At 32.8% G+C, this 20,020-nt stretch overlaps 1 protein-coding gene across 1 annotated transcript in view; it reads right to left on the minus strand.

Moving 5' to 3' along the window:
- Positions 1-5,501: 5,501 nt before the first annotated feature.
- Positions 5,502-20,020, minus strand: part of LOC149786441 (tyrosine-protein phosphatase 10D-like) — a 198,197-nt gene continuing 183,678 nt past the window's right edge. Inside the window, exons 32-33 of the mRNA XM_089976886.1 lie at positions 9,127-9,202; positions 5,502-7,879 (exon numbers count right to left, since the gene is read on the minus strand). Coding sequence (XP_089833012.1) covers positions 7,788-7,879; positions 9,127-9,202 — 168 coding nt within the window. The 3' untranslated portion in view covers positions 5,502-7,787. The remainder of the gene's footprint in view (positions 7,880-9,126; positions 9,203-20,020) is intronic.

Raw genomic sequence — 20,020 nt, forward strand, 5'->3', positions numbered from 1 at the left:
AGCATCAAAATTTTTATCCTATCAGAAACTCAGTAAATTTTCAGGTCAATGTTGTTAAAAGCAGCTAAAGTATCCAATTTGTTTAAAATACTTTGTGTGAAATTTAGCTATATTTAATGACACCGACTTGAAAATTTACCGAGTTGTAGACAAGATAAAATGTGTGATACTGTCTGGAACAAACTATGGTGAAGTAGACGAAGCTGAGGTACTGATCTTGTCTTGTTTTATATTCAGCATAGACTTATATATTGATAAACGATGAAAATTTTACAAAATTTGAAAGTTTGACTTGTACTCTACATCGAGCTATAGGGTAGACATTAATTACTTTTAAGTGACTGAATCAATGACAAAGCATTCCTTGCAGTGATATTCTATCTTGATTTCTGTCATGCAAAAAAGAATTTAACTGAAATGAAATTAATATTTTCTAAGTAAATTTTCTGTACTGATGTGAAGTTTATAAAAAGGAAAATAGTCTCTCAAATGATACATGAAAAAGAATACTTAACTGATATTGTTTAGTCTTCAGTGAAGATGTTAAATTTATGTGAAATGGGTCGACAAACTTCTATTTAACAAGTGTTCCACAGAGCCAGCTGTATCATTTGCATCTGTGCACATTTTGTATTCCCCAACTTGCAAAAACCTTAACACACAACTTGAACACTGATGTCACTGACATCAGAAAAATGACACCAATGTATCAGTATACATTGGTGAAGCAAAAACATCTGCATCTAATAGTACAACTTATAGTATAGACAAGTAATGCCAATTAAAGATAGGTATATTTATTAATATGAAAATATTTCTCTCAAACAATCATAACAAAAATCATACATGAAGAGATATTAGTGATTATGTAGCTCTGCTATGAATAAGTTGTTTTCTGCAACATTACAGTATAGTTATACAGCATGTATCTGAGTGTATGGATTGCATTATAAATTATCATCATGGATAAAATTAACTTTTTGACTTAATTCAAAGGAGAGTAATATTCTGTAAAATTTGTGACATAAAATTTATGAATCATGCCCAGTTATACAATAAGGTGGGCTCTTATAAAATGCCCCCCCCCCCCCCAAATTCTACTTTATCAAACTGATGATTAGTATAGCAAAATTACTTTTAGATATGCTTAGATCCCTCATTTATTATACCTTTACTTTTGAATGATATCATGATGTGATTGGTGATGTCATGGGATGCTATTACATGGGTTACATCTATACAAATCTTAATGTGTAGATTAACATGAGCAACACAGCAGAAGTGCGATCAATGCAAATGTTTCAAAATGTTTAAATAAAAATGTTTTATTTCTTTTTCTTGAAGGCAGTCTGATGTCTTGATCTATATTTATAATCATTAATTGGGGGTCATTATAGGAGCAAAAGAGATGCGACTTTGTAGTAAATTTTGAAATGAATAGAATATAAGTTATTATTGCTACATAATATTTAAAAGTTTGAAACAATTAATTTAAGAGTCAGATACTAAAATTAGCAAAGTTCTTAGGGACAATAAAGTAACAAAACCCCACATTTGGTATGTCTTTCACCTTTACAAATTCAGTACATGAAGTCCCTAGATTCTATATAATGTTGATTTTTGTGGGGACAGATTTCAACACATTTTAAAAGCAATCCAATTAATGATCACTACCAAGGTTTGATACCTCTTGTATCCCAATCTGCACTACTACAATATGACCCATGTTATGGTGCCAATTTACTGAAAGAGGCAATAGCTCAGTTGGTAGAGCATTGGTCTCATAATCAAAGGGTCATGGGTTTGATATTTGCCTTGGTCTTTCAAAGGGAAATGCATTTAGCTCCCATTTCTTTGTCATTATAAAGTCCATAAAGTGATGAAAGTGCTGTTAAATAAAATATCCAACCAATTTTACCTTTTATGATAATATTGATATGGTGCATACAAATCTGGTCTAGTAAGAAATCTTTTGGTAAAATTAAGTTTGGAATTGGTTAATAATTTAAGTGTACTACTACAAAATATACCATCTTTATATCAACTTTCTTACAAATGCTACAGTGTCTGATTTGCAGTATTCATTATGGGTTACATGTCTTTAGTGCCATAGCTCAAGACAGGATAAATGATCATAATTGTGTAGGAAGAAATGAATTAATGGTTTATTGTCTGAAATTTGGCCAGCAGATTGTACCTCCATTTAATTTAGAAGCACATTTTACTTTGCTTAATTTCATAGTGCTGCTGAAATGATGATTGTAATTTCTGTAAAGTTTACAAATAAGAGAATTGAAAGATTTCCTTTATCAGACAAGATAAATATTGATACAGTCTGTGGCAGAGAGCAGATATAAAGCTCTTAAGGTAGTTGAAACTATATGAATAATTATTTTGATGGAATACAGTTCAGAGGAACATCATAAAACCATACTGTTAAAACAACAAACCTCATTTCAGTATGTTTAGGTTGCTGAAACCCACAATGTTCAAGTCTGAATTTAAGTCAGATCTGACTGAAGAAAAAACCCTCAACAAGCAACATCTGTAAAAGGCTAAAATGTTTCAAGTTAAACAAAGGTCATAAAACCCAGTATGAGTCAAATTCAGTAAGAAAATTTTACAATCAAAACAGAATTAGGTTTTTTATACAGTAATAAAAAGCAGCATACAAGATTCATTACATCCTTCAAAAGTTGTGGAGCCAAATGAAACTATATGATGGATGGTTATGGGTAACTTTAGGATAAGGATAAGGATATAAAATGCAAAAGAAGAAACTTTAGTCTCAGCACGAAATTCAAGGTTCATTTTTCCATTTATTATTTGTTTGATATTATATGTATTCATGAAATATCTTTTTGATCAACTGTTGCTGGAATATTATGACATTTAAAATTAAAGCATTTGATGAGATCTGAGTACAAAAAAGTGCATAGATGTAGGCTACCAGCAGCCTACAGATTATTTGCGTAAAATACGTGTTCATAATATATGTTGCTAAGTTACAAAAATGTGAATCTTATAAGTATATTTTAATTAATGTTGTGACATTCTTATAGAGAAACTTTTCCATTTATACCAAGAACAAATCAAATCCAAATTCAATTGGGTAATCCAAAGTTTTAATGTTATATAATACTTTAATGCCTTTAGATACAATGTACCTACTGTTCTTTGGTTATTGCTATTTTGTGCCCCTCACCCTCTGGAGTGAAAAATAATTTTTCATATATCCTGGCACCACATCATTAATACTAATAGAGATAATGGACATATCTGCCATTCTAATAAAATACCACCACAAAAAGGGATGAAAAATATCAGCTTTGTAATACATTCATGTGCTTGGACCATAGATAAATTGCTGACTTCTACTTCAAGTCATTTTGCTTAAATGGAACTTAGGTTTGACTCATCTTAAATGGAACTTAGGTTTTACTCATCTGTAAAATTTGGAAAATAAGCAGTTACAATATGTTAAAACAAAATCTATAAGCAAATCCATTATTTTTGTAGCATACATAAGTGTATACATGTTTGTACCAGAAAAAGAAATTCTAAATATTGCACTTGTAGAAATCATTGTAAATAGATTAGCACTAATATTTAATCACATGACTTCCTCCAATTCTTTTTTTAATTTAAATTACCATTTTGTGTGGAAAAATGATTCCCATTTTGTTGACAAATGCAAATATAAAAATAAGATGCATCATGACAAAAGCTTATTAAAGAGATGTTTTGTTGTACATTTCACTAATGTTAAGTGCATTCAATATGATTTATTTTTATCCAGACTGTACAGCATGTTGCAGAATGTAATACTCACACAATATACGTTGCAAAATTGGAATACATTTAAAGCAGTAATTGGGACTATTTTCATAAAGCATTTACCCCACATATTATAAAAAAAACCCACAAAAACCAACAATCTGCTGTTTGATACAAATCAAAATATTTATCATTTAAATAAGATGAAATAAATTTGAATGTGCAGGTGCTTCCTCAGGAGCTGTGGTCGGCTCCAACTGAAACAATGAAGGCTCAAATTCTAATGTTGGATCAGCCCAGGTCAGCTAAAGTGGTATATCCACAGGAAAGGCATTTTACTCAAAGTGCTTTGGTATGACATACAAAAATTTGCGTTCTTGTGCTGTAAAACATGGAACAAACCAAACCAAAGCAGTTAAAAGAATATTTTTAAAAACAGATAATCATTTAAATTAAAAAATTGATAATTATTTGTATTGATAATTTTTTTGTATAATGTTTAAACACTATTAAAATTTAATACCAAAATTGAATTTGTATCTAGTATTTTGAAACTTTACAAAACACAAAAATATGATTTAAGATGTAGTTCTTTAAACATTACAAAATAGAACAATACTATTATGATTTAGTTATTAAAGTTCCGTTATATGTTGTAAACAAGTATAATTCACAATATAGAAATATATTTTAAATACAATAACAACCTTCTGTGAGCTGATTACACTCTAACAAATTATAATAGGAAAGAAAGCAATCATCAAAATGTATTTAACAATCATATAATACATAATATATATATATATATATATATATATATATATATATATATATATATATATATATATATATACACACACACACACACACACACACGCTTGAGTACAATAGGAATGTCTTTTAGCATGTCCATAAAATTATGGTATTCAGTTAGTAGCAGATGAAAAGTATAGAAAAGACATAGGATAATCAAGCACAATATTTCATTCCAAAATATTGTGGATAGAATAAAGTCAAATCTGACCTAGCAACTACTTCATATAATGACCACCTGCCTTTGAAAGCCATCATTATTCAGTCTCTTTGACAATTCCCATATATTTTACCTACATATTGGTGCCAATGAGCACAGTGACCAAAAGTTTTCAGACTCTGTGACTTTTGATTACTACCAGTAATAATCTATGATTACTAGGGGTGATTGTTTACTTTATAAACCACACTTCTCTTTCATCAATCCATCTCTCAATTTAGATATCACTATTTCGCTATCTATTTTTTCTGTCCATCTATCTATCAGGGCTTGATTATTTCTTTGAAATCCACCATATTTGTGTGGTCCATTGAGTGGTCATTATAACACAGGTTTGACTGTATTTTATTTTGCACAGAAAGTGACAAAGAAGGGCTTTTACAATAAAAATTATGAAGATATGGAATGTCTATGGTAAGATGTAAAAGTCTTATTTACAAAAATAAAATAATCATTACATGATAAAATGAAGTAGAATGAAAGTACAGAAAAAGTCAAATTATCTAAACTCTCTTAGGGAATTTCCAGCTGCACATATCACATCTAAATATGTAGAAGTTACGAACTATAGGGTGATGAATTTGGAGACACAGATTTGTTTTGGATCAGGGGAAAATTTGTACATTTGGGATTCAGATTAGAATTCTGTTGTGAGGAAATTTGTTCTGATGAAAAAAGACATTGAGAAATATTCTAATGTAAATTGTTTAAATTTGGTACAAGCTGTGAATATCTAAAGCGCTTTCATAACTTCTTGAAAAATTCACTTTGCTGACATGGAAATAAATATATTCTTCGTAATTATGAAATATGCTTTCTTGTCTTTTTTTTTCATGAACAAGATGACTATTTGAGTCTGGAGTATAAAATACATTTCATTTCTAGCTGCTATTCTAGGATATGTGAAGTTAACAGTCATTCACATTGCATAAAAATATGTAACTGCATCAAGATATAAAAAAATAGTACATGTTATTTTTCAAATACAGTAAAAAAAATATAGACAATATTCTTTTAAAAAAAATATATACCACTATTTAAATTAGAAAATGCAGTAAAAACAATATGATAATAATAACACAGTCACAAAAGCACACAATTACATGGAAAGCAAAAATTTCACATTAATGGGCTTATGCCATTCTGATTAAATGTACTATTTACATACAGTATGTATTGCATATTTCCCATTCAAAAGTATTGCTCTCATCAATTGCAATAGAGTAAGTAGATCCTTTAAATAAATCAACCACTTGATACGGATTCAAGATGATGCAATCACTACTGCAAAACATTTGTACCACTTGGCATGTGGTGTTTATGTTGGTCTGAAGATAGTGTTGTTTATATTCAATGTGTCAGAATACCGAGGTTCACTATAAAGCGGGACTAATGCAATTTGTTTTCATCTGTCAATCAGTTATAAAACTGACACTTTATTTTCAATGATGTCAATATAGGTCAACACTTCAACAATTCTTGCAGTAAAGGACCTAATTTCTCTACCTCTTGCTTACACCCATGAATTCTAAATCTAGACTAAATTACATGTAAAATATGGAGTAGTTCATTTACTGCCCCATTAATTTATATCAGAAATGTCTTTGGATTTATTTACTGCAGGCTCTCCTTAATGAATATCAGATAATTTACGTAAAACATGAACAATTATCTTAAAAATAGTTATCTTCTGAACAAAGTTTTGCATGTGTGGTCACCAAATATTGAAAATTAAGACTGACAATGTTTGTAAATGAACAAGCATATTAACTTTCAAAAAAAAACAATTTACATGTAAAAAAGATTGATTAACAAAACAAAACTAAATATATGCAAAGATATATAACATAAATGTGAAAATTACATTAGCAGACAGATTGGGACAATGTACAGTTTGACCTACTTAAAGCTTGGATACTGAATATAATATGATAACAAATATGCACCAGTAACCTAATTTATACATTATAAAATCAACAAATTTTGCATACTATTTATATCAATGTATATGTCAAAGTCCACAACAATGTTCAGTTAGGAACCACTGGAAGCTATTTGGTGTATGGAATAATTTTCCATAATTCAAACTTAAATCAAACTATCTATATTTCTTATAATTCTACAGAATTTGACACATCATGAATATACATTTACCATAAAGCTATTGATGTGAAAGCCATGTATATTGACAACATGTATACAAAATCAAAACAGAAACATTTCCCACTAATTTTGAATAATCTCACTCTATTAGTCACATATTTAATTTTAAACAGTTTAAAATATTTTCAGATTTTAGGATACAACTTTTTAATCTAAAATTTGTATAAAATGTTTAGGTCTAAATTACAAAAAAACACTAACTGTATAAAAATATACTTTTGTAGTTAAAACAAATAGCATCTTCTATGTTTTGTACATCTGGTTAATCTACCTGTACATCTGGTTAATCTACCTGTACAAACCTGAAGAACTGCATGGCCTTTTATGCATTAACACACTAAAGTCAGAAAGTCATTTAAAACAATTTTATGTATTGGTTGACATCCATAAAAAATATTATAATAGCATTGACTCGTGACATTTTTAATTTTTCAGCAAAACATTCTAATATTTCACAAAAAGAACACCGGTGATAATTTAATTGGAAAAATATAAAATGTCCATTATTCAAACTCAACTTATCTGTTTATGTGCATGTTTTTGCGTGTGAGATCAGTTGCATAGGTGAGACATGTTGGCAGCCATGTTGGCAGCTTAATGGTTTATATAACATTCTGTTTTACTATAAATTGATTCAACTTTGACAATTCACATTACTCAGAATGATGTGTGTGTGTCTGTGTGATCAGATGCATAGATTAGACGATAAGTTAAATGTCACATAATTTGATATTTAATTATATTATGCAATTTCCTGCAGACTGATTCAACTAACTTCCTGTGATTTACTGCTTCTTTCTCATTTTATTGACTTTCAGAGCTCGGTCTTCTGGGTGGAGTTGAAATTAACATTCCGGTACAACTCAATTGTCTCAGCGTTCTGGTACAAATTTTCTTCCTCAGCACCTAATGAAAGAAATACAACCTCATTAAGGCCAATTATAAACAAAGAAACATGCATATGACACATATATGTATGTTTTACAAATGAAGGTGAGTCATTAATGCAAACTGATATGTTATCCAAGTTACTACTCATTAGCTATTCAAATTATATTTTTAGATCAAAAGGTTATTGTTTACATAACATTTTTGTTAATAGCACTATTAGGTATCTATGAAAATTTACCACAATGAATTTGTGTATTTTACATAGCCAAAAGTCTTTAGACTTATCAGTCCCTTTTCTTACACAAAAATAAGAACCTACCTTGAAGTGAAGAAGATGAGCAAATAATTTTTTAATAAACAAATTCACAAGAAAAACTTAAATATCATAACCATGCTTCAAGTCTTGCAGTATCATTGAAACAGGCCAACATCACAGTGAGTCCAGTATTCACAATCAAGTAGTTAATCCCTAAATTTGTGATAACTGAAGATTAGAATTTTTTGTTTTGTTTTTAAATTTGAGCATGGGTTAAACATTTATTGTACTGAGTTTCATGGCTATGGGGTTAAGTACTGCTTGATGGTTATAATATGATGGTCCAAACTTAGCTTGTAATATTGGTTGGTAGTTTAGCAGATTTATTGATAATTAATGACCGACAGTTGTCAATATGTCAATTTGAAATCCAGTAATTTAAATATTCATTGGCTTGTACAAATTCTCTAACAGCTGGAGTAAATAATACCAAAAATATAATGGGTTGAACCTGTAAACTAAACCATGGGGTACAAGATTTTAAACCTGTTTGAATTAGATCCTGATATTAAACTTTCTATTAAACATGCAGTTTTCTTGGGTGGCTGTGAATGGGTATCAGAGGAAATTGATGAAATTGGAAATCCTGAACCCACGTGGACTCCTCCCCCTGATCAAATCCCTATTAAACTGCACTATAAAAAGCTCATTATTGCCCACCCACCCACCCCACAAAGGGAAAATGAATTTACTATTCCCATTTACACTTTCACTGAATGATTTGATTTTGAAAAATAAAAACAACTTGTACACCATCCTGAAATTTGTTTTGCAAAATTTTGATCTAAATCGGTGCAATGTTTTGTTTGCCCAGAGAAAACATCAAATATGGCAAGTATTGATATATATATATCATGCAATTCATTACAGCAAAGTGAGATATTTAAAAAACACCCAAAAGAATAATAAATCAACACTTTTTGACAAAAATGAAGAACTAACTTACTGAAAGCTGTGTTTTCATATGTTTTGAATCGATCCAGGTACTCCTTAATGCAGTCATGAATGAAGATGTACTGTTGCTGTAAATAGATAAATATAATGAAACAGATTTAAATGAAAAATTACCATGTTTTTACTCCAAAAATTGCCTACTGGTAGCAAATAATATTATATTTTACAAACAATGTTTTAGATATTAATTTCATGGTTTCAAGCAAAATCGCTGTCTCCAACAAGTGAGTTATAAAAAGGAAGACAGACTTGAGATCTCTGTAATGGCCTCAAAAAATTACCAAAGAAATGTTTTGTTTAAAAAAAATTCATATATTTTGTAAAGATGTACCTTATATCTTTAAAAATACACCATATGTTTACATTTATTGCATATGATTATGTCATCGGCAGCCTTGTTGAATGTGAAAAATAGAGGAAATTCATCAGCTTGGAAACGGTTCCCCCAAGTCATCATACATGAAACTACTGCTCTGGTGGCCTAGCGGTTAGAGCGTCTGCCTTGGATGCAGGAGGTTGTGGTTTCGATCCCTGGCCGAGTCGTATCAAGACTGATAAAAATGGGACTAACAGCTGCCTCGCTTGGCGTTCAACATTAAGAGGTTAGTGTTAGGACTGGTCAGCCTGCTTTTAGGATAATGTGACTGGGTGGGACATCATACTACATTTCTGCGGCATGATGCCCCAGTGCTAAACATCTCTATAAACTACCATACTGCAGATATCATAAGTGATATGACTGAAAAATTGTTAAAGACAGTTAAAAATCCTAATCACACGCAGACATAAAACTTTCAAAACCTTTTACTAAACTTATAAGTTGAAATCTATGTTGTCTACTATATGCTGGCTATATTAATTTAAAAATAAAATAGTTGGATTCTCTTGCAGGTGATGAGCATTGATGCAATGTTTAAGCTGAAGTGAAAAATCTGTATATTAAATGGTCTACAACAGATAATTGACTGTTCCTATGGACAACTAAATTTATTTCCAACATGCAAGAAAATGTACACAATACTGAACCTGCTTCATGAAATCAGATCAGCTACATGTTCTCAAAGCATTATACTGTAAATAGCAATAGTGGTGCCTTTATTGCAACAAAAGTTTACAAGGGAGGTAATTTTTGATTTAACAATTACATACATTATGCAATTTAAAAAACTCTAAATGGTTTTGCCTTATCAGATGTATTTTCTTTAGAAATGAAGGGATATGTCAATAGGTGAAATAATCAAGGAGGTGTTGATTTGCAGATAATTTTTTCTATAACAGTATAGACAACCCAGCTTGGTTTATCAGCTTTTTTTTTATCAGACTTGTATTATGGAGAAGTATTTCTTTACAAATGCATTACTCCCATTAGCATTTAATTAATACAGTAACTGTTGTTAGTTCACATGGAAAAAAATATCCCAGTAATAAAAAGCGACTGACTTAGACATATAAGTAGATAATATTCTATAGACGGCCTGCAGTAGCTGTCACACAGAAACAGTTAGTCTTAATGTGCACCTGTCACTTATTCAAGAGTCTATGCAGTACAGTTTGAAATGGCAGAATAAATAATCAACATGCAATATAAGGTGCATTTTGTGTTTGTAAGTAACAAAAATACTCCATGGGGAAGTTGTTGTTTTGGAGTTGAACGCCATTCCTCAGCACAAGATTGTCCATAGGAAAGAGTGGTACTAATGTATTCTAGGGTCCATATCAACACTTTTTATATATTTGCTATATTTAAAACTGGAAGGGTTGGAGAGGAAACATATCATATATTGATTTGCAAATAAGTACAAACCATATCTTACAGTACAGTTTGTCAGGCATAAAAGATTTTAATAAGAAAGAAATCCCAGTAGTTGGTACAGAAAAGAAAATCAATATTTTTATGTCAAAAATTGCTTCATAAGAAAACATTTACAGAAAAATAAAAATTATTACATGTACATGATCTAGCAAATATGTACAATTGTTCTGAAATGCTTTTCATGGCACTCATTAAAAGTAGACTCTTTCACTGAATATTTAAATTATTAAGTAACATCTTGGACTCAAATATCAACCGAAGGGATAAAACACTTAATTTTTCCAGTTCAATTAGGTTTAAATACAGCATATTGAAAATCAGACAATAGGTCATGAGCAGCATAATTCTTCTATTCCATTCTGAATCTGAGGTTTGTGTATTATGTGTCTACAGATTCCTCCAACTTTTAAACATGGAAATGCAAGCACTATGTAACATAAGTTAACTTCATGACATTAATTTGTTATAAAGTGCTTAGTACAGCACTAATGTCCATTCTAACATATCATATATTCCTCAATTAATGTCCCCTCCCATTTTTTAAGAACAGAAAACTAAAAAGATGCAGTGTAAGACCTGTCCTTTTCAATACCTGTTTGCTTCATATCCATGACTAAAACAAAATGCTGAAGCACTCTCAGGTGATCATACTGTTACTATATGTATATATATATATATATATATATATATATATATATATATATATATATATATATATATATATTTATATTTATACACACACACACATATATATATCAATGTATAAATTACTGCAGTCACAGGCACACATGTGCTGCAAGTTCAAAGACTTACCAGTCCAACTTCAACCAGCTGCTGAGTGGGAAAATGTATTGACTGATCATTTTAAATGTGCTGATATTTACAATGACTGAATTCAGTGGCAGAAAGACCCCCAGATGTATATGTGGTGACTATAAGATTACATGAAAAAAAACAATTTTATGTGTCATTATTGTACTCTAATATATGCCCCCAATTTGGAAAATGTAGTGTCCACTGTCCAGGAATTAATTAGGAAATATATGGTATATCATATATCAAGAACATCCAACTGTACATTAAATAATATCTTTTTTGTAAACCTGCTTTCATGATATCATACATGTTGTGTAGTACCGTCCTTCATTTTCTCTTCAGATTATGGGAATTGAGACATTACTCATGTATTGTCCACTCAAAATGAACTATGCCCAAAGAAAGAAGAGCTCTTGGTGGTTCAAGAAATGATGACATTCTAAATTATACACTCTAACATTTCTTAAAAAAACAATTCAGCCCAATGAGGATAATTTAGATCCTACTTACATTTGACTGAAAAGAAAGAAAACCCTGATGGATGCTAATTCTCCAAAGAACATAAACTCTTCTGTTATGGGTTAATTTAATTCATCCTTCTGCATATGCAAGTGTAGAGGGAATCCATTTATAGTAACTCTTTTTTCAGGCAGGTATCAGAGTTTTTAACACGAATAAAATCATTACAGCTGGAGCAAATAACTTTCCTGGCCATAAGGAGGATGACAAATTTAAAGATACAGCTTTTGAAAGAATTTTAGACTTGAAATCAGAAATCAGTTTGAATAGAAAATACACTGTCAAGCTTATACAAATTAACACTGCCCTTGAGAACAATAGTTGATGGGGAGGAAGTGCAGGGTCCTTGTATGGTGGGGATAGAGAGGAAAATATAGCAGGAGTGTTTCTCATCAAGTCAAGGTTACAAGAAGCCTCTAAAGCATTCAACATCATTGTGTCCAGCAGCCCTTTTAACTACCTTGGCAATACAGCATATTGATTCCTGATCTATGTCACTTATGGCCTTCTTAGACCAAAGATCACCAGAGGTGCCTGGTCAAAGAAGTTGTTGTTGTTGTGGTTTTAACACCCTTTCTCAGCACACAATAGACTATAATAGCAGCCACTATAAATAGTGTAGGAAGCACCAGGGAAAACCCTGATAAGAACCACCAACACATGAAAAGCTACTTTCTGAGATAACCATACTGGCCATGCCCAAGACTTGAACAAACACAGACAGGTGAGATGGCAGTGATTGGCAAATGCATGTGTTTTAGACCACTCTGCCCCACCCACCCCAGAGTTCCCCATGTCAAAGAGAGGAAGTCAACAGGATGTTCCTAACCATACAGATGTGGCATTAAACACTTTTCTGTCCATTTTATAACATTGTGGGGGCAGACATATACATGGGCAGTAATATCCTTTTCCAGGTTAGGCATGTCTGAATGACAAACCTAAGTGACTACTACAGTATGGTGAGAATTCTGCAAGCAACAGACTCACCAAAAAGAAGGCCCTCAAATCCCTGAATCATGAATTTTATCCAAGAAATGCCCAGTAATACTGGCAATCATTGACAACAGTGGTTTAATTCTGAAGGATGTATGTTCATCATCATATAGTAAGTAATACTGACTGAGTGGAGGAGGGCATTCTGATGGAGAAAAGGATATGCATATATCTTTGATAGTTGCCTTAAAACTCAATTCTGTCCTTTTCATGATAGGATGTTTCTTCAAGTCCATGGGTAGCTTAGAGTACACCCTGCTGGCTTGCCAGATTTCACTAATACAGGGCCTACATCTGGAGGCATGACAGATTCCTCCAAGAGCAAGCAGACATCTTGGAGAGGAAGAGAAAGAAGAAAAGACCTGTATCAATTGCAAGGTCAAGATTTATCAACTCTGTCAAGGGGGGAAAAAACCAGTAACACCTCACCACAGAGTACAGGAAGCCTCAGTGAAGCAGTGAATTGGGACATGCATGTGGATCTTGGGAAGGAATTGGTTTTCCTGGAACTGGTCCAGATGTCTCTATATCCAGATGCAGTGATTGATCAGTCTAGGAAGAAGCTGATAGCCACTGAGTTGACTGAACCCTGGGAGGAAAAGTGCGATGAGGTGCATGAAAAAAGTTGATCAACTACACAGAGCTGTTGGAGACATGCAAGAGTAGGGTTTGTTGGTTATAGAGCTCGTTGGTACAGTGTTTTCTGGTCAATCGGTCTGGAAGATGCCCAGTACTCTAGGGGTAACAAAGAAAAACTGTCACCAGTTCAAGCACTGGACAAGACTGCTGAATGAGCATCCACCAGGCTATGGATAAAGCATGACAGCAAGAGCTTTCTAAATACCACCAACAGGTAATGACTAATCAACACTTCTGACCTGTCATCAGAAGGGTGTTCTGGATAAGGGGTAAAATGCCCAGTGATAGATGGTCTCAGCTGATAATGTTGGTGGTGCAGCTGTGGGCACATATTACAATCTTTGTCAACCAGGGATTGTCCTCAGCCTATATGCTCTGCATCCAGGTGTATAGCCCTCCATATTGCAATGATGACTCAAATCACCACATGCAAATAGATTCTAGTAGAGCCCAGTGAGTCATGTTCAACATAGAGTGCAGTCCAGCTGAGTAATGCCAGTCTAGCAAAGATGGTTGGTCTGGCCTGGATGACTCTAAATATGATGCTAGTTCACCATGTACTGGTATCATATATATTGTTAGTCAGTTGGGTTGACTGACTGGCTGGTTAGCACAGACCATTGGTACAAGATACCATTATTTTAGAAAATGTACAGCAAAATGCTGTTTGAAAGACCAAGATGACAGATTCATGATCATCAAACATTTACATAGATAGTCAGGATGGCTGGACTGACTGGTCATCAACTGGGATAACATATGGAGAATGATACATAACTGGAGGGTCGGTAAGGAGGGCAGGTAATCCTGTGTTCCTGGGCATATGGACTTGCAGTCAGTGGGCTGCCAATTTTGGTTAGAAATGGTCCTAGCTTTAGCCCGACTCACTCTTTGACATTCTAGATGATAGAACTTGCTGCAAAATTTATACCATACAGAATTTCAATATAGCCTGAGAGGAATCACTTGATGTGTTTTTTTGATTGGATCTGAAGTCATTGTGTCCATGAGCACTGAATTTGGTATGATCATGATGGGTGGAGGTGGCATTTCAATGTCCTTCATGAAACAGGTAAATGATTCCAAATTTGGATGAATGCTTAGTATTTCATGCCTTCTACCCCATATTCCACATGCAACATGGACATGAAGAACTGCATTTTGTGCTGGCCAGGCATGTCCCATGGTTGTTCTCCATGACGCCAGGCATGTCCCATGGTTGTTCTCCATGACTTGAAAGCATCTGCACCCCTTAACTTGACCAACATCTCTGTAAATAATATAGAAGAAAAAGGAAACAAACAAGGCAAACTCACATGGCCAAGACAACCAAAGAAGTGCACAAGAAATGAAATGTAACAATTAGGAGTGAAATGATTCATCAATATATTGATGCATCAATACAAAATGACACTTACCGTATGCATGTTATTTTGGTCTTCAGCAGTCATGAATAATTATTATCAGATGCCTTGTTATTCTATAAAATTATAATCCATATGAAACAGCATTTGCAGTCACAGATATTCATGTTTATTAATAAAAATGAAAAAGATTATTTGCTAATACCCACTCGCCATCTTTAAGTTAACACAAAGTGACATGGTTCATAATCTCCCCCCCCCCATTTCATGCTAATTATCTTAACCCAGAAGTATGTTCTGCATATAGAATACATTCCAAATGTGTAGTTTACTCATCATTTAAAAACCCCTTTCACGCGAAGTTTCAGCACTGAACTGTATCTTGACTCCTTTGGTTGATTTGAAAACTATGCTACCAGTGTGTTGCATATTAAAATATCTTACACTGAATTCTCATTGTTGTTACTGCTTGTTCCAATCCAGGTTAAACAATAAGCACCAACCAGAAATCAATATAGGTTATTCTCTGCATGACAGGAAGTATTGGCAGAGCAAGATAGAGACTTTGTAGGAAAGTCATTAGATATGTCAAGTACTTAAGCAGAGATGCTGTCAGGGTGTGCCACTGTGCAAACTGTGTAAAATTTGTATGAATTTGCAGGCTTGGAGAACAGTGAAAGGCAAAAACTCCTGCAAATTCATTGAAAGTCCCACATATGAAAATGTGCTCGGCTACGTATACAATTTTTATTTAACCATTCTAGTCGTGACATATGTTTTTCAGGTAGCAACTGTTCCACATCTGGTTCTTCAAGCATGATATGAATGGTTGTGAAACTAAATTTGATTAGAACAATATGCCTAGGAATAAAACTTATGGCATAGTATGAACCATTCATGAAGGCAGTTTTACAAATGCGTGTTTAAAATACAGCTACCTAGACAACCCAAACTGTCTGATTCCCGGCGTGGTTCAATATGATTTCGCTCAACAAATACTTGCTGATGATAGTGATGATGACAATAATTTTAAAAGTTATGAAGTATATCAGATTAATGGAGCTGGGAAAGCATAAATGGAGACACCAATCTGAGCCTAATTAAAATACAGACCTAAGCCTAAATAAAATACAGACAATTTAAAAGTATAATCAATTTTTTTTTTTTAATTAATCAAATTTGCTTTGCGGATCACATTCTACAAAACCATATAAATGTATCCATATCAGGGTTAAGATAAATTGAATAAAATAAGGGTTAAAAAATGCAGTTAAGAAGTACAGATATTTATTTTAATCTCTCTGTCTGCACAAGCATTGATAGACTAAATACCCATATACAGCATTATGGAACAGATAAGAAATATGGCATAGTAGTCAGTAAACTACTGATTTAACAAAGCAAGTTTATGCTAGTGAAAAATCCTATATTTTTTCTGTGTCCTAAAACATATGCATGTAAAAATCATTTTTGGGTGACCCAACACTTATTAAAATGTTATCAAGTACTTTGGTTGATTTTGTTATTATTTTGCATGTGCATATTTTCTGATTTCTCAACATGAAATTAAACAAAGGTAAATACAGATTTCAAAATTTGTGGGCCGGTTCAGTTTACCTGGGAGATCAGGCTGAACTCTAATGTACAGTACATGTACTTACACAATGCAAATCGTGCAAAGCGTCACTTAAATCCATCCCAAACATATTAGATGCAGATTTTGCTTTAATCATTGTTTCAACCAAATTGCATTCTTCCAGATAACATTTCACAAGTCCTTGATAGCTGTTTCATTTAAGTTGAATCATGTGCTCATGAGTTACTTATTTTCAATGATATAAGCGATCCTACAACTGAGGTAATATTTATGAAAAGGTACACACGTTTAGTTGTACAAGGCACATAACCAGCATAACTTACATGTTCATGAAGAGTGGTGATAATAAAGGCTAAAATTCTCATTATAATCAACTAAGATCATCATCAATTTACGTTAGTTTTGTGTTTTGGCTAAACTTTCTACACAATTTAAAGCTTGATGTTTCGGTGTCACCTTTGTTGATAGTTGGTGGATTTGTCATTCGTTTTCCGACATCAATTCAGGCCAGTTAATCATTAAAACCCCAAAATTGGCTTGTATTATGAGATAATTTTGACTGGCAAATATACCAGTACATTGATGTGTAATTGCCTAAAATCGGGAGGTTTTTCGTGGCATTTTTAAAGCCTCATTTTCACTAAATATTGATCCCTCTTCAGAGTCTAATATGGGCAAAATTCGCAAAGGACATGCAGTTTCTCCCTGTTATGCACCTTATTTTCACCCAGGACGTTCCCTATTTTCATATTCTGGTCAGCTGTGGCCACACTGCACAACAGCTACAGGTTAGTCTCAAATAAACAATCAAGAAAGCCCGCGCAACTAATTAAAAGTTAATCCTTATCGATCCAACTATTTTGTGAAAATGACTGGCCCTCCATCATGATTCAAAAGAACCATGTTCTACACTACCGTTTGTTATGTAAGCACCAGCAACTGATTGGCAAATAAAGGATGCCCAATTTTGTTGAACTAAGGTATCTAAATAAGCAGCCTCATGGTACCGTACATGTGGCAACTATTTTTCCCTTGATGTACATCTGACCTTATTCCCTTATTGTCAACTCGTAAGGCATTTAGTATTGTCTACTATAAAACATATATATTTGGAATAAACTTTTTGAGGACACATATGCTGTGTTGTATGTATTTTCATTTCTTCTTTTAATTTAACAATGGTAATTAATGTTTGTATATATGGTATAAAATGCCAGGTGCTCACTCATGTAAGTTTCTTTGGTGGGAATGGAGCTACATCATTCATGGCGATCATTCTTGGGATTGAAAATAATTGCTGACAATTTTATTGTTGTGGTTTATTTTTTTGTTCTGGTTTATTTTCTGACTTTTTGTATTGTTGAAGATGGAAAAAAATAAATCATAAATTTACGTGAATAATGTTTAAACTTCACATCTAAGTTAGTGAAGAAGTGAATTCTTTCTAGTAAAGTAATTATTTCATCACGATAATATTCACAGTAGTCCTACATGTAAGACAATGATGCTCATATTTTTGGGTGTCAGGGTTGTAGCACTAAAACATAAATAATTTATGATACGTCTTATATTTAAGACTATATTCACAGGTGTTACAACAGAACATGCCTTGGCCTCGAGTGGCCGAGTGGTCTAAAGTCCCATCAGTTACAGACCACTGCCATCTCACCTCTGTCTGCGTGGGTTCGAGTCTCGGATTCAGCCAATGGGGCTGATTTCAAACTGTTCAAGTTTATCACCTTGTATAAGTTATAAGAAAACTGTAGAATAGGTGTAGTCAATAGTTTCCTTCTTCACAAACAAATAGATGTACCTGTGGCTGCAGCAATCTTTTGCATATGTAGGAAATAAAATGTGATAGAGATTTTAGTTGGTATTCAACCTTATTCCCAATGCCTGGATTTGTTCTAGATGAGATTTTCTCTGCACAAGGAAATTGCATTGTTTCTTGTTTTGAAGATAACATCGTAATGTCATCCAAATGTAACTGTGACATGAAACTCGTAATAATATGTTTCCAAATTATTCATGTTGTACAAAACAATGGAAGTTAAATGGATCCACCATTAAATGACCTTAAACATTGGATAAAAACCACTGCAACCAACATATATGAAAGTATTGTTGTTATCTTCTCATCAATGAGAACTGTATATAAATATGGTAACTATATGTCTATCTGTAGTCTGCATGCTGGAAATACAACCAAGAATGTCAACATGCATGAAAGGGTGCCACTTACCTTCCAAAGATGGAAAGACCATCAAGTTCATATGTGTATTGATACGTATTGTATCACAGGCTGTGTACCGTGAATCATATTGATATGCAGCACAGGTGTATTATTTCACCCCTTGTAACAGTGCAATAAAATCACATATCAACAACTAATAACTGCAAAGTTGAAGTATCCAACAGCAGTGCCCTCAATTAAGGTCACAAGCATGGTGCATCTAGTTTTATACAGAATATAATTTTGGTTTATAATTGGTTTTGATGGCACATGTAACACATTATTAGCTATATCAAGATTTGGTAAAGAAGCAATGTGGCTTTCTCAAGGACAAAGAGAGGCAGCCAACATTAGCTGGAATGAGTGGGTACTGAACCTGTGACACTTAGATGAGTCCTACAGACAGAGAAACTGTGGATCCTGAATATGATAATAAATATATTTAAGAAGCCCTTTGTTTCCTTCATTGCTGGAATTTAGCATATCACGTAATGGAGTTGTGCAATGAGACAAGCTATGCTTACTTTTAAAATATATACTCAGCTGCGTGACTTTCAATTTATATTTGGCACTATTGGGATACATATCATGTAAAAATAATTATATATTGTGATAAAATGTGGATGGTGATACCCAGCGTAAAATAAGCACTGGACAGGCAAAATATCTAGGAATATGGTTTAAAAACACACCATCTTATATAGTGTAAGTTTATGTCTTCCCTAAAAAGACATACAAAACAAATGTCAAAAAGGGAATACCCTTCATATACAAGGTTAAATTTTCAATATAAACTATCCCTTTTAAAATGTCCAAGTCCTTCAGTGCTAGAATATATCATGAGACACATACCAGGGTAAATAGATTAAATCTTAACATACAAGCTAAAATTCTTAATATAAACTGCAT

The sequence above is a fragment of the Sinohyriopsis cumingii genome, chromosome 12, assembly GCF_028554795.1.
Source record: "Sinohyriopsis cumingii isolate HCF-2022 chromosome 12, ASM2855479v2, whole genome shotgun sequence".
NCBI classification, from domain to species: Eukaryota; Metazoa; Mollusca; class Bivalvia; order Unionida; family Unionidae; genus Sinohyriopsis; species Sinohyriopsis cumingii.